The sequence below is a fragment of the Myotis yumanensis genome, unplaced genomic scaffold (assembly GCF_028538775.1).
Source record: "Myotis yumanensis isolate MYYU_CA2020_CCGP unplaced genomic scaffold, mMyoYum1.0.hap1 SCAF_4, whole genome shotgun sequence".
In the NCBI taxonomy this organism is placed as follows: domain Eukaryota; kingdom Metazoa; phylum Chordata; class Mammalia; order Chiroptera; family Vespertilionidae; genus Myotis; species Myotis yumanensis.
The window spans coordinates 49,964,966-49,988,403 of NW_027223755.1; the positions used below are offsets into that span (position 1 = coordinate 49,964,966).

General features: G+C 37.6%; 2 protein-coding genes and 1 pseudogene across 9 annotated transcripts in view; 1 reads left to right on the top strand and 2 right to left on the bottom strand.

Annotated features, from left to right (window-relative positions):
- The window catches only part of POLR3G (RNA polymerase III subunit G), a 47,855-nt gene extending 25,678 nt beyond the window's left edge, over positions 1-22,177 (top strand). For 4 of the 7 annotated variants that reach the window (XM_070412320.1, XM_070412322.1, XM_070412323.1 and 1 more), the window contains 2 exons: positions 4,567-4,713; positions 8,927-11,193. In XM_070412320.1, coding sequence (XP_070268421.1) covers positions 4,567-4,713; positions 8,927-9,013 — 234 coding nt within the window. In that variant the 3' untranslated portion in view covers positions 9,014-11,193. Of the gene's footprint in view, positions 1-4,566; positions 4,714-8,926; positions 11,194-20,035; positions 20,634-21,585 lie in introns of those variants that run through there. The other 3 variants (XR_011471201.1, XR_011471200.1, XR_011471203.1) reach the window with 3 other exon arrangements.
- Positions 2,516-2,905, bottom strand: LOC139008748 (small ribosomal subunit protein uS8-like; annotated as a pseudogene).
- LYSMD3 (LysM domain containing 3) lies at positions 12,570-22,652 on the bottom strand. Of its 2 annotated transcripts, none has more exons than XM_070412318.1 (3): positions 22,452-22,652; positions 18,753-19,018; positions 12,570-16,231 (listed from the first exon to the last, which is right to left on the bottom strand). In XM_070412318.1, exons 2-3 carry the CDS (start codon positions 19,005-19,007, stop codon positions 15,566-15,568), a joined length of 921 nt encoding a protein of 306 aa, XP_070268419.1. In that variant the 5' UTR covers positions 19,008-19,018; positions 22,452-22,652; the 3' UTR covers positions 12,570-15,565. The 2 variants fall into 2 exon arrangements, with proteins under 2 accessions (XP_070268419.1, XP_070268420.1); XM_070412319.1 differs by lacking the exon at positions 22,452-22,652 and adding an exon at positions 21,660-22,406.
- Positions 22,653-23,438: the final 786 nt, after the last annotated feature.

The following is a 23,438-nucleotide window of genomic DNA, read 5'->3' on the forward strand; positions in this document are numbered from 1 at the left end:
AGCACACAGGTAAGCCGAGAGGTTTGACATCGTTGGCTGGGAGATAAGGGACACCATTCTCTCCTTCTCTACCACCCGCCTGTCAGCTTGCCTCGCCTTCTGTCACCTGCCTCCTTTTCTACTCTGTTCCTATTTCTCCCTTACATTTGAATTATGCATGGGGAAAAAACGAGTTACATACCTAAAACGTATTTCTTTTAAAAACCTTTCAGTTTTTCTCCTATTGTTGTATGTGTACTTTTTTAATATTTTCTAATGTCTCCTGTTAATTGTAGAAGATTATATTGAGGGAAAAACATAACTTATGGAACTTATTTTTATATTTCAAAACCAAAAGGATGTAAAATTCAAAAGTTTAATTAACTGAAAATTCCCCCACCCATTCCGTTCCCCTCCTGTAGACAACCAATGTTACAAGTTTCTTATATATCCTTCCAGAAATATTTTATGCATAGCAAACACAATTTTTTTCTTTAATTACAAAAGATAGCATATACACTCTTGTATTTTCATTTTATCACTTAAAATATCTTTAAGATAGTTCCAGGTCAGTCTGTATAGACTAGGCTCTTTTTTTTTTTTTTTTTTTTGGCTGCATTATAAGAATGAACCATAATTTTTTAAAATCAATACACTACTAATGGACATTATGTTTCATGTAGTGTTTCACTACTAGAAACAATGCTGAATTCATGTCAAGTATGTCATTTCACATGTTTAGGGTCGATTTCTAGAAGTGGATTTGTTGGGATGGTTGTTACATGTATTGTATAATATGGATTAATATTAACAGATCACTGTCCATGAAGGGCATACCAATTTATTGTATCATGCGGGTAGTACCTTGCATTGATGGTGATGATGATAATGATAACCACCAGCACTTATTGAAAACTTATTATTTACCAGGCTCTTTGATGATTTACATTCATTATGTCCTTAAGACTTCATTACAATAGGCGATATTTTGTTCCTTACAGATGAGATGGGTGTTATTATCCCTTCCTTACTTTAAAACTTTTACTTGCCTGGCCAAGTTGGCCAGCTACATGGTAACAGAAACTCATATTTTTGTTATTTTATTTTGACCAGTGCTAGAGCTGGAGAAAACATGGCTGAAAATAAAACCAAGAGGAATAGTGTTGGAGGAATAGCGTTAACTGTCAGGTTTAACTGTAGTGGACTGATCGATGAGGTTGCAGACCTACCCAACTTGTATTGATTGAACACAGATTTTGGCTTTTCATAAGGTTTCCTGGAAAGAAGTTGCTAAGTTGGCACGTGCTATGAGAAGATTGATTTGGACCTCTGAATGCGGTTTCTCATCAGATCAGATTGTTTTCTTTGTCCCTGCATTGGAACACCTTTTCCAGTACAAACATTGTTAAGACTGGAGTTTCAAATCTAGAAACTCCAATGAGCAGTTTTAATAGAGCAAAATTAGCTTCCAGGTGACTCTGTTACTGTTCATTTCTTCAACAAAAGCAGTTGCAAGTTTTATTGTAATAAAACTTCTGTGGATGGAGAGGGAGTGACATACACTCAGATTTCATAATTAACATGTGAATCACTAGACACCAGTAAACTAACCTTTGAGCTTCCTATTTTGCATGACACACAAAGAGAACTATAATAGGGTGGCCATTTAATATTTAAACTAGAAGAACTGTTTCCTATCTGTAAATTAATTGTTTTTAAAGTGTTTTCTCATTATATTATTCACATTATTCTTAAAACAAATATGTAAAGTAGTAGGCTAAATAGTTAAATCTCATAGAAGAGAAAATGGAAACTATTACATAGATGAACCTAAACTAGTAGCTTAATGCAAAAAAAATGAAGTAATGAGACAATGTGTGTAGTACTTAGATCATTTTTTAAATTCCATAAATCTGCTATTTGTTAACTGATCAGGTATTTTATGGGTTTGATTTAGGTCTATGTCATAGAAATAAAGTTGAAGCTATTTATTTAAAGGTATTTGAGCCCGGCCTGTGTTGCTCAGTGGTTGAGTGTTGTTGACCCATGAACCGGGAGATCAGAGTTTGATTCCCAGTCTGGGCACATGCCAGGTGTGCAGGTTCAATCCCAGTAGTGGGTGTGCAGAAGGTAGCCAATCAATGATTCTCTCTCATCATTGATGTTTCTATTTCTTTCTCCCTCTCCTTTCCTCTCTCTAAAATCAATGGAAACATTTTTTAAAAAATTAAAGGTATTTGAGGTGGCAATAATGGATATAAAGTATGGAATGAATTTTATATTTCTGTATAACTAGTTTAAATAATTTCCTTGATAATTATGAAATAATAGCTAATAGCATGATTTTTCAAATGCAGTGCATACCTTGCACATAGTTAATTACAATTCCCTTTTACCTACACAAATTTATGGTTTCATTAAAACAGAAAATAAAAAAATCCATATATTAATTAATATTAACATAGCATCATTATATATGTGTGTGTATATATATTTTGTCCATTGAGGCATTGTATTTGCATGTATGTATTACATCCTAGAAAAATAATTCCAGGACTTTCCCTCCTGTATGTTTTCGTCTTGCTTCTTCATGGTCCGTGCTGCCCACTGAGGTTGTCAGTACAATGAAAGCAAACTGATGGAATGGAAGCAGATTGTTCTGCCATTTTTCTAGATCTTTTGAGTTGCACATCAAATCTGGGGCTGATTACTCCACACTTGTTCAACCTGCCTGTGAGTTTTACAACATATTTCCCAGCGCTGTGGTCATCAATAATTTCAAATTTGCCAGTGTGACCATGCTTCATCATCACAGTTAGAAACCAGATGACTTTAGAGCATGGCCTATTAAGAACCTGGAGTTTGCCTTCTTTTTGGCATTGTTCATGGTCCTGAGAGAATCAGCCAGGACATTCATGTACACCATTATGGTGGCATGGAAAGATGGCAGAAAGAGATGCGTACGTGTACGTGTGTGTGTGTGTGTGTGTGTGTGTGTGTGTATAGACACTCTAAAATATCTATAATTATGATTTTGTTTACTTGCAGTTTTCCAAAGGATTGCCACTTATAAAACATGCACACATTCTATTGTAATAATAAGTTACATAAGGCAAGATGGATTAGTATGAAGATAAGAGGTCTTTTTTGTTCTAAGTGGGGTGAAGTGACAGGAAAGTAGAGTTTGAATTTTGATGGGAAACTGAGTTTATCTGATGTAGTTTTTTTGTTGCCTTTTATTTCCTTAAATTCAAATTTGAATAATAAAGAAATTTCTAAAAATAAATATTTACGAACCAATAAAGGAATAACTAAGTTATAGTTGCTCCAAATGTAAAATGTGTTTTCATCTCTATATCTACTCTACTAAGCAAATATCTTATAATAGGATGTAGTATTTGCAAATTTATGAATTAGTGTTATGATTACTGTTTAAGATTATTCACATCTTAGCTAAAGTGATCTTATGCCTTAATTATGAATATTAATATGTGAAATTATTGCTGTGCCCACCTCCTAGAAAGTTTGTGAAATCCTATCACTTGTGCAAATTAAGTGTAGAACATTTTAGTGATTGAATAGTGACAATAATGAAGACAGCTCATTTTTTATCAAATAGAAGAATATTGTTGGTATTCATAAAAGAATATGGGGATTTGTTAAAGTTATGAGATGATAGCATAGTGATTTTAACAGAGTGGATAAGTAGAATCATCAGGCAAAGTTTTCTAACTCTGTATCTCTTTTTTGCCTCTTCTTGCAGAGTTGTTAATAAGTGCTAATTTTGACCTGAGTTGAGTTAATCTTTCTTTTTTCTAATTAAGAAGCAAAATTCCTGGAAAATGGGAAGTAAATAATGAAGAAAAGAAATAAAAAAGACATAGATAATCTACAAATAGGATAACTCACCCCAAAATGACTTGATATTGTTTTAAATAATTTCACTTATAAACTAAAACAGCCGTGGGCAAACTACGGCCCGCGGGCCGGATCCGGCACGTTTGAAATGAATAAAACTAAAAAAAAAAAAAGACAGTACCCTTTTATGTAATGATGTTTACTTTGAATTTATATTAGTTCACACAAACACTCCATCCATGCTTTTGTTCCGGCCCTCCGGTCCAGTTTAAGAACCCATTGTGGCCCTCGAGTCAAAAAGTTTGCCCACCCCTGAACTAAAACATAGACATTTGGAAATAGTACCATTACATTCTCTTTTCTCCTTCTATGTTAGAAGGAAACAAAAGAACATTCTGAAAGTTCTCCATAAACTGAGTCGATTCAATATTTTTGACTGAGGTGTGATAAAAATCACAAAAATAAAGCACTGTGTATAGAGCTGATCCCCCAGCATCACCTGGGACCCAATTATGAAGTAATGAAATAAAAGAAAACTCTAGTGTCATGATAAGACAATGAGCTCCTCCTTTCTTGGGTTAACTCACAATTTCCTATATGATGCCCAGGAGGTGTTGGAAAGGGAGAATTAGAATAAGGTGATAGGTGACAGTGTTCTCTTGAGGCTGAGCAGGGATGTCAAAGTCTATTGGGTTACCAAAAAAAGTTAATTAAGTTCATTTATGACAGGAATTGGAAAAAAGAGGTGATGGTGAAAAATCAGATGAGGAAAATGAAGAAAAAGAAGGAAGCAAGGAGAAAAGTAAGGAAGATGAGGAGGAGGAGGAAGATGATGCTGCAGAACAAGAGGAATATGATGAAGAAGAGCAAGAAGAGGTAATGGTCTATTTTGTAAGGATAACAAAGTAATTAAGGTTAAGAATTATCCAGTAAGGAATCAGATATATGGAATAGATGAAAATGAGCACCAAGTTGATGGGACCCAGGGACATATTTTTATCACTGGCATCAATTCCTTTCTATCAAGAGAATTTTTATAGCATTGTTGTTATAATGATGCCAAATTGAATATAGGAGTTAAAAATAAAATGATAGGCAACTTTGTAAGTGGAAGTCCACCAGTTAAGGAAATAGGTAAGATTGATTTAATTGAAATTTATTGACATAAAATTTTACTAGTAAAACAGCAGTTAAGGGCTTAGTTGTGTAGGTCTGAGGGGGAAATCCCTATACCACACAGTGCACGTAGACACTAGGAAAACATTTATAATCCAACCTCAGGTATCTGACTGAGTCAGGAGTGAGTGTTTTGGATTTTAGATTTCCAACTTTGAGAAACATGGTATGTTTCAAAATAAGCTGGAATCATCCCAGATATTTTTGAGCAGGGTAACTTGGTTGGTCATGCCTCGTTGGGACTTGTAGAGACCTCATGCAGTAACCTTAGGCTGAGAGTTTTTTCTCCTTTCCTATGATCTTTGTCTTCACTCCATTTCAGCTTCTCACACCACACTGAATCTTCCCCTGAAACTCTTCCAACTATGAAATCTTTATTATTTGCTTTAATTATTTTACATTAAATTTCATATTCTTTTGAAATTTATATTTGTGTAAAAGGAGAGATACGGATCTATTTTTACCTGTTTCCAGATAGCTAGCCAGCTGGTAACCTCATTTATGAAATAATTTGTTTTCTTCATTGATTTAAAATTCTCCTTTCTCAACTGTTAGAGTCCCACATCTATTTAGAGACATTTCTGGACTCTATTCCATTGTTCTATTTCTGAACCATCGTTGTTCTAATGACTAAAATCTTCTAATATTTTTAGGGTATGTTACCCTTTTTCAGGATTTTTCTGAGTATTGTTTGTTCTTCCAGATAAATTTTAACTCTAAACATTTTTAAATTAAACATATCACATTTGTCTCGTTTTCTTTCCAGGTCATTCACTTTGTTTCCGAACTGACATGATTAAAACTACCAAACCCTCTGATCCTCTATCTCTACTTTATTGGTTCCCTGTCTTTATTTTCTTCCCTAAGGAGCCCTTGCTCACCCTTCAACTTCTTTGTTGCTATTGCTCTTGTCCCTTGGTCTCCCAGAACATACTCAAGACCAAAGCAAACTTGATCAATTACATTGTCTCCCTCCTTTTCCTTCCAATTCTGCCTGTTGAGCTTTTCTGAAGAATCATAAAAACTGATGGCCCTAAAAAAAAACACTAGTCCCATTTGGCTGGCTAATACATTTTCTGTTTCTCTTGTCAAGTCAGCTCTCCATTGCAAGTATTTTAGATCATCTTTCTTCTTAATCCCTTTCTTTCACTTTTAGCAGATATAGCATCCACCTTCATACAGAAAATAAAACCATCAAGAGAAAACTCTTTTATTTCATTTCCTCTGTCTTCAAACTAACTATCTTCCCTCCTCCTTCTCTTTTTTATCAATGGAAAAAGAAATGTCCTTCATCCTGTTTAGAGCTAATTGTCCTGCCCTTTATTGAGACCTTATGCCTTATGGCATTTCCTTTTCCATATTTTCAATCTCTCAGCCATGCCATGCCTCCTCCATACATTGGCTTCAGGCTTCAGCCAGTTTCCAAACATTGTTGGATTACTTGGCACTAGAGAAGCCAAGCCAACATCCTGGAAATGGTAAGGGTCTTAGCCAGATACAGAAACTTACAGTATTTAGGAAAGACAGAGTAATGAAATATATATCTGAATAATACAATTTACCTTTCTTGCATTATTTATATAAACCCTATATAATAAAAGGGTAATATGCAAATTGACCCTAAAGGCGGTCGCTGTGATGTGCACTGACCACCAGGGGGCAGATGCTCAACGCAGGACCTGCCCGCTGGTGGTCAGTGGGCTCCCACAGGGGCAGCTCCGCTCAGCCACAAGCTCGGCTGATGACTGCAAGCACAGCAGCGGTGGCGGGAGCCTCTCCTGCCTCCTCCACAGTGATAAGGATGTCTGACTGATGGCTTAGGCCCGCTCCCTAGGGAAGCGGGCCTAAGCTGGCAGGTGGACATCCCCGAGGGGTCCCGGACTGTGAGAGGGCACAGGCTGGGCTGAGGGACACCTCCCCCCCCCCCCCCCCCCCCCGCCCCAGTGCATGAATTTTCGTGCACTGGGCCTCTAGTTTATATATAAAATTCCACCATGGAGATACTAAATAAGATGATATCCAGGAGACTTTCTTTTGGGAATAGTCCCTATTTCTTACTGTCCTAATTCCTACTGTAGATAGTAGAGATGTGGACATTAATTTTTTATTGTGGTTGATTTCAATCATGTGCAAAAATCTAGTGACTTAAACTAACAGCCCAACTTTAACAATGATCACTGTATTGCTGATCTTTCAGTCATTCACCCACCAAGTCTGTTCCTGTCCTCCCACTTCAAAACCCATCTGCCTTGGATTATTATAAATCAAATCCTAGGCATTGTATCATTTGATCCATAAATATTTCAGTATGTACTCAAAAATTCCTCTTTAACAATATTATAGTATCAGTATTATTCCTAACGCATGAAATATAATTCCTTAATATCAACTATTAAGCCATTGTTCAAATTTTTTAGATTGTCTCAAAAAATTGTTCCAATCAAAATCCAAATACAGTCCACACTTTGCAGTTGGTTAGTAATTTTCTTAAATTTCTTTTAATCTTTACATTTAAAACTGTTGTATAATACAGTCATGCGTCACTTTTATATTCAGAAATAAAATAGTATTTTTTTATTGTTCACAATATTATAGATGTCTCCCATTTTCTCTCTTTTTGCCTCCCTCCACCCAACCCCGCCCCACCCCAGGCCTTCCCCATGCTATTGTCTATTTCCATGGATTATGCATATATGCATATATGTTTTTTGGTTAATCTCTTCCCATCCCCTCACACACTCCCAACCACTACTGAGATCTGTTATTCTGTTCCATGCATCCATACCTCTGGAACTATTTTGTTCCTTAGTTTATTTTGTTCGTTAGATTCCACATATAAGTGAGACCATGTGCTATTTGTGTTTTTCTAACTAGCTTAGCATAATCATCTCCAGGTCCATCCATGCTGTCTCAAAAGATAAGAGCTCCTTCTTTTTTACAGCTGCATAGTATTCCACTGTGTAAATCTAACACATGTTTTTTTATCCACTCATTTTCTGATGGGCACTTGGCTGTTTCCAAATCTGAGCTATTGTAAATAATGCTTGCTATGAACATAGGTGCATATATTCTTTCTGATTGGTGTTTCAGGATTCTTAGGATATATTCTCAGAAGTGGGATTGTTGGGTCAAATGGCAGTTCCATTTTTAATTTTTTGAGGAACTGCCATACTGTATTCCATAGTGGCTGTACCAGTCTGCATTCCCAACAGCATTGTCCTAGAGTTTTCTCCACATCCTCACCAGCACTTGTTTGTTGAGAATTTTTGAATTTTTGATAGAAAGCATAGAGTTATCTTAAGTCACTTATATGGGTAATAATCTTAGCCATAAGAAGTGGAATATTCCCGGGGGCTAATCCCTCTTGACCTAATGGAAATTGAGTTGCTGTAGATGGAATGTATTATAGCATCCTCTAGTTTTGATTTGGTTTCTTGAGGCCTTTTTGATAGGAAGCAAAACTCCCTCTGCTTTTGCTCAGTTGTGCATTGTGACTGAAAACCTTAGTTCTAGTGTAGTCTAAGGTTAATGTAAAAATTGGCTGTTTCTTAAGTGTCTGTACATTTGTTTTAAATAAGTGCTTAGTGTTTTAGCTAACCATATATCATCCCATTGCGGAGTAATGAATTAAATGTGTCATCCTACTAAAGTGTAATAGGCTTCCCTTCATGTTCTCTTAGTTGATGCCTGAGAATATAGGAGGTGGTGGTCTTGAAGAATGCAGCACAGGTAGATGCGAGTGAAAACTAATGTGTTTTCTAAGCAGATGGCATAGCAGAGATTCCTTTTAAGCCTGATGTATTTTATTACCTAAATTTGGTATTTGTAAACTTAAAGGGACAGCCTACATGTTTCTTAATAATAATGTTACTACTCATTCAATGTTTACTGAGGAATCTATTGTTTCACTTAGGAAAATGACTACATTAATTCATACTTTGACAACGGAGATGATTTTATCGTAGACAGTGATGACAACATGGATGAAGCAACCTATTAGCTATGAAGTTTCCCAAAAAATATTTCTATGATACAGCTTCTGAGCATTTGGACAGATTTATTTCCTTATTTCTGATAAGGAATGAGTAAGTATTTTTGTTTCTGTTTTATTGACAATATTTGTTACCAAAATATTCAGTACCATTTTGAGTTTACACACTAGTTACTTTACCAATTAGTCTCTGACACTCTGACATTCCTCAGCGCCTCTTTATCCCTCTTATGCATTCAAGTGAAAATTTTATTTTTGGTATTATTTGGATTAGAATGTGCCTAAAGAGTTTTTGCATCTTTTAATCTATATATTCATACTTGAAAAAATTATTTTTATTTAACTGCTTTCTGATCTTTTATAAAACTATTACTTGCCGTCATAGTGGGTTTCTGTAACCTGAAAGTTGATTTAATACTGCACATGGAGCACTTTACAAACAAAATACTTGAAAATAATTTTACTTTTACATGGTATGTTCTATGCTACTATATGATGACTCCATAAACCTACCTGAGTTCTTAAAATTGCATATGAGATTAGAAGTTTGTGATAAAAAATATACACAGAGAAAAGTATCAGTCAGAGCTATATAAATTTTATAGCTTACATCTCAGCCAGTGTAAAGACTTGGGAGGAATATTAAGTATACTTGAATTTGGTAACTTCATACCACACAATATGTGAAATAATCATCATCTCACTGTAATAACTTTGATATTTCAAATAATTGGACTTATGAAAAATTAGACATTTAAATTTGTACTTTACAAAAGTGTGGGGTAAATTCTAGTCACATAAATCTCACTGCAGAATGCATGTGTGCAACCTGCGCGGCATGATGGCCTCTTTTATTTCAAAGGACTTTATAGCCATCCAATTGGTTTATATAACAGTGCAGAATAAAACTCAGGTCACTTTGAAATTAAGATTAATCTTTTGTCTTAATTAAAAACTTGCTCCCCTGACTTTTTATAGTGAGAATGAGGGGGAATACCTAAAAACCTTAGCCTCTAAAGACTCATAAATGCCAAAGATTTTGAAGGGAAGTCATATTATATATTTCAAAAATTATTAGTATTACCTACCAAAAGAAATGTTTATTTTTCCCTTTTGGGAAGATATCACCCATTACCCTCTAACCTGAGAATCGGAATCCTGGACTCTATTTCTACCCTTACCATTAAACTCAACCTTGAAATTGAGCTTGATTTTCTGTAAACAGTTTTCTCTAAGAACTGCTTAAAGACCAACCAGACCTTACCATATGTACTCATTCTCTTAGTATCTAGAAATAATCTCTTCTTTATTTAAATGTGTCTGGCCCTCTAAAAAATTATAGCTTGTAAAGTGATTGAAAACACTGTTTTGAGAAACAAACATGTTTTCCTCACAAGATATATTGTTATCTGACTTTTCCATCTTGTATTCTGGTGGGGAAAATTTATATTGTCTTGTGCCATTTTGTAAAATGGCTTTCTCAGGAAAAAGATCACTTTCCATTGTAATGTTTCCTCAGATAATTCAAGATGGGTGAGGACCATTATTAGTCCAGTGCTTATGTTGTTCATATGTGAAGTATTTCTTTAAAGAAACTTATAAAAAATTTTAAAGATTTTAAATGGAAAATATGAATAAGTCTGCTTTAAAGCAGCAATTGATTGTACTTAGAGTAGAAACCCCACTTAAAGTTTTAGTTGTAATGGGCAGTCATTTAGGATTAATAATTAACATGTGTTTTATTCTCTCACTTCCTTAGTATCTTAATATCATTTAATTTATAAAGCTTATCTCTGTGCTTCTGTTTGCTTGCTTTATTGTAAATCTACAGATAATTGCTTGAATAGGGCAGATACACCAAAGATACAGGTATTTTTCTCCCCAGCTTTCATCTGTCTTCAACATTCTAGTCCTGCGGGTGGTACGACAGCCCTTTGGGCAGGGGTTTGCTTTGGGAAGCCCCAGACATCTCCCCAAGTGCATTGTCTGTCTCCTTTGGAAGAGAAGAGAACAGGCAGGATGTTTGCAGGTTCCTTTGCCAGCATGAACCTTGTTTTTATAGCTTAAAATCTCAGACTGTGAAGTTATTCCATAGGAAGGTAAACTTTAATGCAGAGATAGCATCTTATATATAAAAAAAGTACTTGGTGAAGTGTCTTTAAAATTGCTAACAAGCAAATATTGTTTTGTTGCTTTAGTGCTTATTATTCTGTATTTGTTTACATGTTAAATTCATACAAAACAAAATTGTGTCCTGTTTTATTTTGAACCTACTTAAATATATTTGACAGGGAAAGCTTACTTATTAATACAGATTTTAAATATATTTTTTTATTGATTTTTTACAGAGAGGAAGGAAGAGGGATAGAGAGTTAGAAACATCGATGAGAGAGAAACATCGGTCAGCTGCCTCCTGCACACTCCCTACTGGGGATGTGCCCGCAACCAAGGTACATGCCCTTGACCGGAATCGAACCTGGGACCCTTGAGTCCGCAGCCTCTCTATCCACTGAGCCAAACCGGTTAAGGCTATTAATACAGATTTTATCTGGTAAAATAACTCAGGGATGCCAGTATCAAATATTCTTGCACAAATCAACAGGAAACTCAAGGTAATTACAGTCATGATAAAAAACCAAGAGATTTGGCAGCCAGTGTAATATTAGTGTGATCATTGGCTTCATGAACTGACGAACACTGCATTCAAGAGAATGCTAACAAATTCAGAGGATATTAACCTTCCTTCCCCACTACCTCAAATGTAGTGTCTGTGGTTTGCCCTTAATATGGGTAGAAGTCCTGGAGTTAATAAAAACTTTTTTTTTATCAAAAAAAGATGTAATTACAGTTTTAAGAGCAAGATGATAGTAAAAATGCTAAAAGGATTACATAAACCCCTCCATTAAATAAAAACTCCAAAGAACTTCAATTCTTTTGCTAATGTAGGTAATTTTTAAAAATTAAGTATAAAGGTTTTTTGTTTCATAATTAAATTTACACATAAGTAGAGCACATTATTATATGACTGAGCTACAACTCACTAATAAGTTCTGAACCCTGCTTTAAGAGGTCTTCTTCCATGAGATCCAAGATCCCTCAAAGAAATTTCATCTGAAATTTGTTTTATTTCATTTACATCCTATAAGTAATCCAGTGAATTTTCAGTATAACAAGGGAGAAATTTGAATTAGTAAACCTTTGGCAATTCGCTCTATCTTACATAGTGTTTTGGGGTGTTTTTTTGTTTGTTTTTAATTGATTTCAGAGAAAGGGAGAGGGAGAAACATGAATGAAAATCACCTTTTTGCCTGCCTCCTATACAACCCCTATTAGGGATTAAGGCCGCAACCCAGGCATGTGCCCTGACCTCCTGATTCATGGGTTGACACTCAACCACCAAGCCACACCGGCCAGGATACATAGTGCATAGTGTCTTTATATCAACTAGTTTGAAAGAGGAAATAAGGTTTGCTTTATTCAATTAAATTCACCAGCTTCCATTTTAGATTGAATAATAAAATAGAAACTTTATTTTTAAGATCTTTTTAAAATATGAAAAGGGGAAAAAAGTTTTAAAAACCAGTTTTACAAATGTACATACTAATAATGCTCTACAATTCCATTTTGCATTTGTATAAAATACATTATACAAAAGACTTATAGTGTTTGCATATATAAAGAATTAAATATTGCATTCAGATATTTCTATGATCTAACAGTGCAATATGCACATACTTAGAAAATACTAACTTCCTGAGCAACATTGTTGTAATTGCAAATGATTCCCATCACAAAGCGCCATTTAAAACTGGCGCTAAAAACTCCATCTTAACCCTATAGCACTTTGAATCCTTGCTTCATATTTCTAAAACTCCAGCAGTATCCTTCATATTCCCAAGTAGGTAATTTTAGAAGTAGATACCTTTAAAAATAATTGTTAAGCAATGAACTATTATGGTTCACTGAAAGAACTCTTCAGGCCACTGAACAGCAAATAGAATCCAGAAAAAGAAAAAGCTTTAGAAAACAAAAAGTCCTCTGGATAAATTAATTTAACATTGCAGTCTTCTAATTCTTAATGTGTCCAGCAGACTCTATCATCAAATTTCCTTAAAGAGCATTCGTTAGTTCAAAACAACCTTAACCATTGGTACCAACTTAAAAAAAAAACAACTCTCCTCCTTGAGTTTTCTTCACTTGTAACTCATTTTTTAGGTGAACCAAATGCAATGATTCACACAGTTGTTACTTTCATATATATATATATATATATATATATATATATATATATATTCTGTGAAACCTCAAAGTAAATTCAAATAAGGGTTTCAACACAATTAAAATTCACAATTTTTCTTATTTTATTAAGTTTTACAAAGTAATCTGCATTTGCTACAAGTTTTGAGGTATATTAGTACTTTTTAAAAGCTAAATTATTCTCTACTAAATGTTTAGGAATTTTTTCTTTTAAAAATGACACAATTAGAATCTATAATTCTATATATAACAGAATTATAATTATATTCAATTAAAAATATATAATTCAGGTATAATGTGTGCTTCAAGGAATAGGACACTAATAAATACACAGTACACCTCACTACTTTAAAAATAACTTATCCTGGAAACCAGACCTCTCTATCACAATCTCAAAGTACCACTAGCAAAAAGGAATCACTGACTTTCCTTAATTTCATCACTTTGATGTAAACAAAGTTCTTCAAAGGACATCTAATCCATTCTACCTTAAAATATTGGTATTTTCTTCCCTAAAACTTGATTTTTCAGCAGGCTTAATAAATACAATGTAAACTGACCAAGTTAACATTGAGCATAAATTACAAAGATCGCACTCTTCTTCTCAAGATGCCCAAGGCACATTAAAATAATTTTTTACATTTTAAACTAAAGAGTTACTCAAAGAATCAATTTGCTACAATTTCCACATTAACACTTTTTGGTCATTATCTAAGGTCCTCAAACATATGCAAAGGCTTTGTTACTTCATGTCTTTGTCCTGTCTTTTTACACTTTGCTGCTGAAGATACATGAAATCCTATTTACCACATATGCTTATTTACACCACTTTGTATCAAGATTAGAGTTTGAAATACAAAGTGGTCAAAAAGCTGAAACATTAAAATTAGGAAATAATGCCCAGAAAATGAGGTTGTATTACAGATCTTAAGGTACATACTTTATTATACATAAAACAGGCAATCCAGATTCCACCAACTCTTGCTTCTAATTAATCATTTTAGTTACATTTTTAAAAAACACATACTTTAAAAAACTATATGAAATCAGTATGCAAATGTTTATCTGGCAGATCCATAGCAGATTTTAAAAAGTGGCCCCGTTACACTTTTGGCTTCTGTTTCTCAATTTCATGCTATAGTTCAAGGGGAAAAAAGATTTAAGTTGAACATTTTTCTCTTTGAAAAAGTTTAAGGTATCAACAAATAAAGCAATGTGTCTGTTATTGCTAATGCCAAAGGTGTCTTTACTCTTGCTTTTGCTTAATGAACCATTTTCTGCAACAGACATCAGAGGCAGACAGTGAAAACTTGTTTTGACCCCATTAATTTGTGCTTGATAGTGAAAGTGGAGGCAAATTTATACAGCCTATGTAATGAATCCCACTGGACCATCTGAAATAATGCCTTTTAATTCTAAAAATATTAGCTTACATATTTTTATAAGGCATTAAATGTAATTAAGGCATGTTACCGTATGTAACACAGCAACATATTATCACAGTATGTAGGAAATTATTTTCTAAATTATGCTAACCTATACAAGTATACCACTTTTCAAAGAATTGCAAAAGTGCTTCAAATATCAGGCCAATATAATGACTTAAAAATCAAAAGCGGAGGCAGCACTCTTTTTAAGAGACAAGGATCACTTTAGGTTTTTTACCCAATCCAGTGTTCTAGTGACCAATTGGCAACTTCTCAACCATAACACATTATTTTAGGGCTTAAAAATATTTAATTTCTACCTTAGCCTCTATTACAGACATCACACATCGCTTTCCTACATCGTGTCTACTTACGTCTTCATAGCATATGTGCTACACTTGTTTTCAAAAGTTTTAAAATAGAGTAGTAAGTATGTGCTATCATAAATAATTTTACAAACTTCTGCAAGTAAATATTTTGATGGTTCACAGTAGTAAATTTTTTTCAGTTGCAGATATCTGGTGCTATCATTATTCTACTTAATAAACATTAATAACCTTAATTATTTAAATAAAATTTAAACATAACTGGTCTTGAATAAGAAAAATGTTTTCCAAGTTAAGAACTTCCTGGACACATAAAATACATTTTTGCTTTAAACATTGATACAACATATAAATTTACTGTTCTCAATATCAACTAACAACTGCAGGAATTTTATACTCAATCCATTTGTAAATGGCTCAAAAAAACCCTGAAAAACAAAAGCATCTTCAATCTTCCGAATTTCTGCTTTTGAAGTGGTTATTGAATATAACTGATTCACCACATTCCAGATGAACCTGTGACCATAAACACTGTAATAACGAGCTAATTGCTATGTTTTGTGTTGAGCATCAGGAGACTGAGAATTGTGACTATGCAGTTTATGATCATCTTGTTGGCCAAATGGTATTCCTTTAGTTGGAGCAATTCCATTTTCCATTTCTCTCGGCTGTGATGGGGGTGTGACTCCTGAATGTAAATGTGTAGAATCCACTGTTGAATGGTGACTAACATCCACTTTGGCTAAAATTTCATAATAGAGCAAATAAAATACTGGCGTTATTATACCCACTATCAGCATTATCACTACAGCTGCCCACCATCCTATTCCCCAGTCTGCTCCATAATAAGGATCCTTGCGTTGAATGTTTTTGTTATCAGGTTCAAAACGTATCTGTTGTGCTGTTAAGGCAGACACTACCTCGTTAAGGTTCTCTCTTTTGGTGTCTGTACATTTTACTAATTGTTCTATGTCTCGGTCTACTTCTTTTAAAAAGCTACCAGCTGACTCACTGGAAGAAAGAGAATCATTAAGTGACAAAATTTCCTGTTGCTCTGGAACGTATTCAACAGATGAAGGACGTGAAGCCTGTCTTCCTTTTGGAGGATAAAGTGTTTCAGTCAATGAACTAAACTTTTTTACTGGAATTTTGACAGACCTAAGGGCAAAAAAGTCTTGATCACTGATGAGATTGTTGACCCTCTTGATATCTGCTACCTGTTAAAACAAAACAAAACATTCCATTGAATTCTAAATCAAAATAGAGGTAGCAATAATCATTCATCCCACTTATTTTCAGAGAGGGGGGAAAAAGAGTTGCTTAATTATTAGTAGTATTAAGTTATCATACCCAGAGAGATTATATTTTATTTGTGGATAACAGTTCTACACAACTTTTGATCTACCAGTCTTAGGAAATCACCAACTAACTTTTTACTATCTCCCATGTTTAACAGCCTGATGTCAGCTATTTAAGTAGATTCCAGCATATAAGTTTGAAATGCAGATGAATGATCTCAACTAGAGATATATATTTGTGGTTTACCAGCAAAATGGCAACAAGAGTAGGATGGATTCACTAGAAAAAGACAGGAGTAAAAGGTAACATAAGAAAGACCCCTAAGGAACACCAACATTTGAGAGGTATGTTGAGTAAAAGAAATCCACAAAGGAGATTAAGAGTGACCAGGAAAGTCATAGATGAGGGTGGTTATTAAAAGCATGGACTATCTGGGTTTGAACGATTGCTCTGACACTTTCCAGCTGTATGATTTGGGGCAAGGTGTTTAATCTCTCTGAAATCCAGTTTCCACATGTAAAATGACAGTGATGCTACTACTTACCATATAAGGTTGTTGTAAAGATTAATCAATGAAAGAACATTTAGAAAAGTGGTATATAGTATGTTATGTAAATATCAGCTATTCTTAAATATCAGTAACAGGAAAATCAGAAACCTGCAGTATCCAGGTCAAACAAAGAGAGTTTTTAGGAGGGAGTGGCGAACTGGATCAATGGCGGATTACTGATCAAGTCCAATGAAGACAGAATTTCTTGTGGGAAAAATCATCTCCCTTGAAGTGTATGTGTGTGGGAGCAGGGAGAGAGGATTGAAGAGTAAAGAGATGAGAGACAGTAAAGATAAAGGGTCTTTGTCATTTGACTACCTCAAGATTGTTTTTTCTTAAAGCAAATGATTCATCAACAACCAACAAAACAAAAAGATTAAACAACCAACAAAACAAAAAGACAACTAACCAAATGGGAGATGTTATTTGCAAACAACAGCTCTGACAAGGGGATAATATTCCAAAATATACAAAGAATACATACAACTCACCAACTATCAGCTATGAAAGTGTGTACACATTTTTTGGGGGGGACATCCTGTATGTGTGTGTTTCTATTTCAGGTAACTATGACAGGTAGTCATAAAATGTTTGCAAGTATAGCAATAATTTACATTTTGAAAAATTTTGGGGGTGAGGATGAAAATATTAATCAAAGAGAAAAAACTGGTATGAAATTTCATACTTATAAAAAAGCATATATATTATATCTATATTTTACATGAATAATTTCAGGTAGCAAATCCTAAATTAATATTTAGAATTCCGTGCATACATTTCAAAACTATTCTAACAGTCTTATTTTTAAATATCAATACTGACTTTATAGAAATGATATCTTTGTAATAGCTATTTTAAGTTATTAGGAAGTATTTAAGAAGTTCACTTTAAAATGTACAAGGTACTGGGGGGCGGGCGGCGTGGCTGGGGAGAGGTCTGTGGGGGAAAAAGGAGACATGTAATACTTTAAACAATAAAGAATTTAAATTAAAAATAAATGTGCGAGGTACATACATTTCAAAATTCTATTGGACGTATGAGAACAAAAAGTTTGAAAACCAATGTTCTAAACAGTTTCCCTATCAGTGTGTTTACATGAAAACAGATTTCATGCTAAAGATGCAAGATTGAAATGACACAGGTATAAAATGGGTTTAAACTAGTTTAGTATCTACTAAAATAAGAAATAGACTTTTCCTTTATCAGTCCCACTTTTGGAAATCTATTCTACAGAAATAAAAGTACCTCAATTTAAAGATATAGTTGTAAAGATATGTACAGCACAACAGAAAACTCAGCGAAAATCCTGACTACCCATGAGTATGAGAATGGCTTAATAATTATGGTACATTCATACTATGGAAAATTATATAAAATATAATTATATAAAATAACGAGTTAGATCTATGAGGGAATATCCATGATAAACTAAGAAGTGAAAAAGGCAAAAGTAACTTGCAGAGTAACAGGCATGTTATAAACCAATTTTAAAAACACAAAAACCACCAACCTCCCATGAATTTTATATATATGTATTCTTAAAAGCAGAAAAAAGGTATGAAAAGATACACAACGTGCTATCAGGAAACTGGGGCAAGGAAAAACTTCCTTATATGATTTTACATTCTCTTATTACTTGGATAAGGAGAAAAAGATAACATATTTGGGTGTTATTCAGTACTGAAAATAGAAGCATGGATTTAGGAATAACAAGAAAATCAAGTATTCACTTAAAAATTTAAAAAGTTAACATCCACCAACAGGATACAGATTTCTATGGAAAGAAGAAAAGGGGAGGAGGAGCAAAATAAAAAGGCACAGAATTTATTTCAATTTGTGTTATGAACAAATAATTTATTTTGGACTGCTACTGCAAAATCAAAACTTACCGTACAACAGTATTGGAGGGCTATTGCATTTAAAGTATCTCCTTCCTGTATATCTTTTGTTAATACTATAATGTCATCTAGTCTATCTCTTGATGTACTTCTTCGGATTTTCTCTTTTCCTCTGGATCGAAGCTCATATACTTCAGCATCCTCCTCCAAAACATCACTTTCTGTACAATTTCCAAATGTATATACTTGACCACTGGAAAGAATTCCTGGAAGAGGAAAACTGCGATTCTGATGCCTCCCTGCCATAATGTCAAAACCTGGGGGGAGAAAGCAGAGAAAAGTTTAAAATATAGCTGATCCATTTGACTGGCTTTACATGAATCATACATTCAGGACACTTCGGTGTTTTTTTTTTTAAAGAATGGTTTTAGTTATTTTTAAATTTAGGTTCAAGTTTTATACCTGACGAAGTACAGTGAATATATTTGGCAGTGGAGACAATGGTATGGGATGAAGAGGTAATCCATTCTTTAGACCATATATCACAAAACATGTAAGGTGATTATATTTTCTTTCTTTTTTAAAAAAGATGTTTTTTTATTGATTTTTCAGAGAGAAAGGGAGAGGGGTAGAGAGATAGAAACATGGATTAACTGCCTCCTACACGGCCCCTTCAGGGAATCGAGCCCACAACCCGGGCATGTGCCCTGACCAGGAATCAAACCAGTGACCACATGGTTCATGGGTTGATGCTCAACCACTGAGCCACACTGGCCTGGCTAACAAGAAAAAAATTGCTACAATCATTTTTTAGGTAAAAAAAATTAAGTTCCCCTTATTTTGAGTATGAGAATAAAATAACTACTTTTACATTATCTTAAAAACATGTGAGAATATATATATGTATGTATGTGTATACACACACACACACACACACACACACACAATGTTTTATAGATACATACACAAATACTTTTATAAACCCAAAACTTTTTGGCTTGCTCTGCACTTTAAGTTCATGTGGGGTTGAAATATCTTTTGTACTATCTACCTACCTCCTTGGATCATGTTGACATCATTTTTTATATTTACTACAGTAGGTGACTTCTACATAGGTCATGATTTTGCTCTTGACCAGGGATTTTTCTTCTCTGGAAGCTTTTCAGAAAAGGCATTGTAAGACTGAATGAGAGCTGGCCTAAGCTAAAAACATGTATCAATAAATTATTTTTGCTTTACTGCACACTCACTCTCAGCTCACCTTCATCAAGTTGATCTATTCTCATTAAAAATGAAATATATGAGAACAAACTAATTCCACATTCCCATTTTAGCTTGAAGAACTGCTACATTTAATATCCTGGTGAAGGACAATCAACATGCAAAGAACATGGAAAGGAGTGTTCAGAGGAGAAAGAAACCGTATGTCATAAAAGCCAAGGCAAAATGATGTCTCAAAAAGAAGGACTTAGTTCACTTGTGAATATTATGAACAAGAACCAAAAGAAAATGAAAAAAAATAAATCAGAAAACACAAACTCCAAAAGTCTGTGAAGTTTGGATGACAATAAATTATACTTTCTATGTAGGCACATACTTACAGATTTTTTGGAACAATTTCATATAATTGAACCCAACCCTTGAAAACCAGTTTCTGACCCTGCTCTATGGCAACAAAATGCTTTAAAAACTCAAAGGTTTCCATTCAGACAACAGATAACTAATAGTTATATATTAAGTAGATTATCTCACCTGTTCCTCCAGGTGCTACATTACTGATTACCTACCGTTCACTGGGACTCCTGACTCCTGACAGCTACGAAAGAAAGAAAGCTCCCCACATTTTGCATCTCAAAAGCAATTTTGAAGGCCTGGTCAATTCTTTCAAGAAATTTGAACAAGTAAAGTGATTCATCTTGTTTTAGCACCATAATAAACTAGGGATGCTTTAATATTCAAAAAGCTGAAAGAATATCTCACTTTCACCTTAAATAATTATTTTATTTCCATTTATTTAATCAAGTATTTTCTATCCTGTGTCTTTAATCTAGGGAATGCCTGTGAATCCTGATTCATAGGCACATTATATATGTGTGCATATTTTTCTAGGTAAAGTATTTATGATTTCCGTATTCTCAAAAGGTGTCCATGACTTTAAAAAGTTAATAACCACTTAATATACCGCAGCTTAAACATGGCTATACTGTCCCAGTTATGCCACCTGTTAGAATTTTTCTACCTTATATTTTGCACCCCACAATGGCTCAGTACATACAGCTAAAAGTCACTGAGCAATGCCCAAAAACCATTTTAGATGTTTACATCAACCTCTGTCCATGATATATCTATACTAATAGAGGAAGGTGCAAATTGTCTGGGACGCGGTCACAGTAACAGTAACAACCAAACAGCAGGCTGCATGGGGCGACCAGGCCGCAGGGGCGGGGAGTTGGGGGCAACTAGGCCAGCGGGGGAGGCAATGAGGGGCGACCAGGCTGGCAGGGGTTGGGGAGGGGGCAGTGAGGCGGGACCAGACCAGAGGGGTGGGGGTGGGGGGGCAGTCAGGGGCGATCAGGTTGGCAGGCAGAGGTGGTTAGGGGCGATCGGGCTTGCTGGGGGCGGGGGGCAGTTAGGGGTGATCAGTCAGGCAGGCAGGTGAGCAGTTAGGAGCCAGCCGGCTGAATTGTGAGAGGGAAGTCCAACTGCCTGGTTGGCCCCCGATTCCCGCAGTCAGACATCCCCCAAGGGGCCCTGCATTGGAGAGGGTGCAGGCTGGGCTGAGACCCCCACCCCCCACCCCTGTAATCCGTGCACCGGGCCTGTAGTTATAATATTTGAAGACTGGACTTTATCTGTCTCACTATCTCTTCACTCCCCCTGGCAGTGAGATGCAGGCAGCAGAACACCACCCGCTGGCATTGTTTCTGAATCGTCAAGGACTGGCTGTGTCTCACTGACCGAGAAGCTAGACTTTGGCCGGGCGGACGACCATCTGAGCAGCTGTGGAGAGATTAGCAGGGACACAGTCCTCGGTCCTCTGACTCGCTTCTCTTCACTGGTCTTCATTCTCTCTGGGCGAGAAGAAGGCACGGATCTCCCCTCCGGGAGAGGAAGCCAAGCCAGCCTGTCCGCAGGTTTCGAGCAGCCACAAACCCGCCACCGGCTGCGTCAGCCCGGCCTGCGGGGGACCGCGGCTCTCGGACGCCTTGGCTCCGGGTCACTGCTGGGGGCGTTTCGCGGCGACATTCCCGAGACGCGGAACCGGAGGGCCCGCCCGGGGACCAGGGAGCTCAGCACCGGGGCAGCAGCGCCAATTCCGTGTTTAAAAACGTAACTTCCCTCCCTCCCCATTCCGCTCGTCTAGCTTTTCCTTTCCGTGTCATCCCCCTGCGACGATTCAACCCCAGGTGTCCATGTCACACACCATGACACTGGGGCGATGTGGACAAGATGCCGTCAGCGAATGTGCAATACAGACACCAAGTGGTGGGAGAAAGTGTTTGGGGCGGAAACTGCGTGGACCCGGGAACCCGGCACGTAGGAATCCTTCCCCGGGGCCTCAGTTTCCCCAACAATGTGCCGCGGGGCTCTGGTGGGGGCTGGTCTCCCAGGTCTCCACCTCAGTCCCCTCCACCGCCCCCGCCACAGCCGGGGCCAATGGCCCCGCGTCGCCTCCGGGGAGAACGCGGCGGGGGCCCAACCCTGCCGCGCGGGACGGAGCCACTCCCCACCGCTCGCCGCCATCTTTACCTGTCCCGTTAGCAAGGGGGACGCCACGAGGAGACGGCACCAGAGTCCGCCGCCGCTGCCGTCCCGCGCAAATTCATGGCCGAACCCCCGTCTTTGGCTGCCACCGTTTTCCTCTTACGCCGCCGCCGCCACCGCCAAGGCCAAAGTCTCCGCCTTCCCGGCCTTGCGCCGCCGCCACGTCCGCAAACCTGCGGTGCGTCATCGCGTCCAGTGGGCGGAGGTGGGACGGGTGGGGGGAGGCGGAGGGCGGGGGCGTAGCAGCCTGCTCCGAACCCGGTCTCCAACTGCCATGCTGGCAAGCAGGCGCAGGGACGCCGCGGCCCCGCCCCACTCGCCCCTGCTGCAAGCCCCGCCCCACTCGCCCCCCATGCAGGCTCTGCCCCATCCATCCCCGCTGCAAGCCCCGCCCCACTCGCCCCCCATGCAGGCTTCGCCCCACCCACCCCTGCTGCAGGCCCCGCCCCCCGCCGCGGCCCCGCCCCACCCGCTGGAAGCTCCGCCCCACCCGCCCGTGCTGCAGGCTCCGCCCCACCCACCCCCGCCGCGGCCCCGCCCCCGCCCCACCCACCCCTGCTGCAGGCACCGCCCCACCCACCCTGCCGCGGCCCCCGCCCCCGCCCCACCCGCCCCCGCTGGAGGCTCCGCCCCACCCGCCCCCGCCGCGGCCCCGCCCCCGCCCCACCCGCCCCCGCTGGAGGCTCCGCCCCACCCGCCCCGCTGGAGGCACCGCGGCCGAGTTCTCAGCTAACGCGGTTCCCGGGGGGCCCGCGGCGGTGTCTTTGTCCTTCTGCACAGCGCGGACCACACTGTCGGGAAAGCGCCGAGTGAGGCGGCGCGGGGGACTTGCCGAAGGCTGTTGTGCATTTCTTATTGCGCTGCATCTGGAGGTTTCTGCAGGGTGGGGATGGACGCGCATAATCACAGTATTGGCGCCTGTGTGTTATAAAATTGTCCTACGCTTATTTCTCTTCATGCTGAAGCCTAGAG

Bases quoted from the DNA above. Each gene is read 5' to 3' on its own strand.
- LYSMD3 (XM_070412318.1), bottom strand. From the start codon at position 19,007: ATGGCAGGGAGGCATCAGAATCGCAGTTTTCCTCTTCCAGGAATTCTT. The intron at 16,232-18,752 runs GTAAGTTTTGAT...TTGTTTTAACAG, and splicing joins CCCTCCAATACTGTTGTACG to GTAGCAGATATCAAGAGGGT.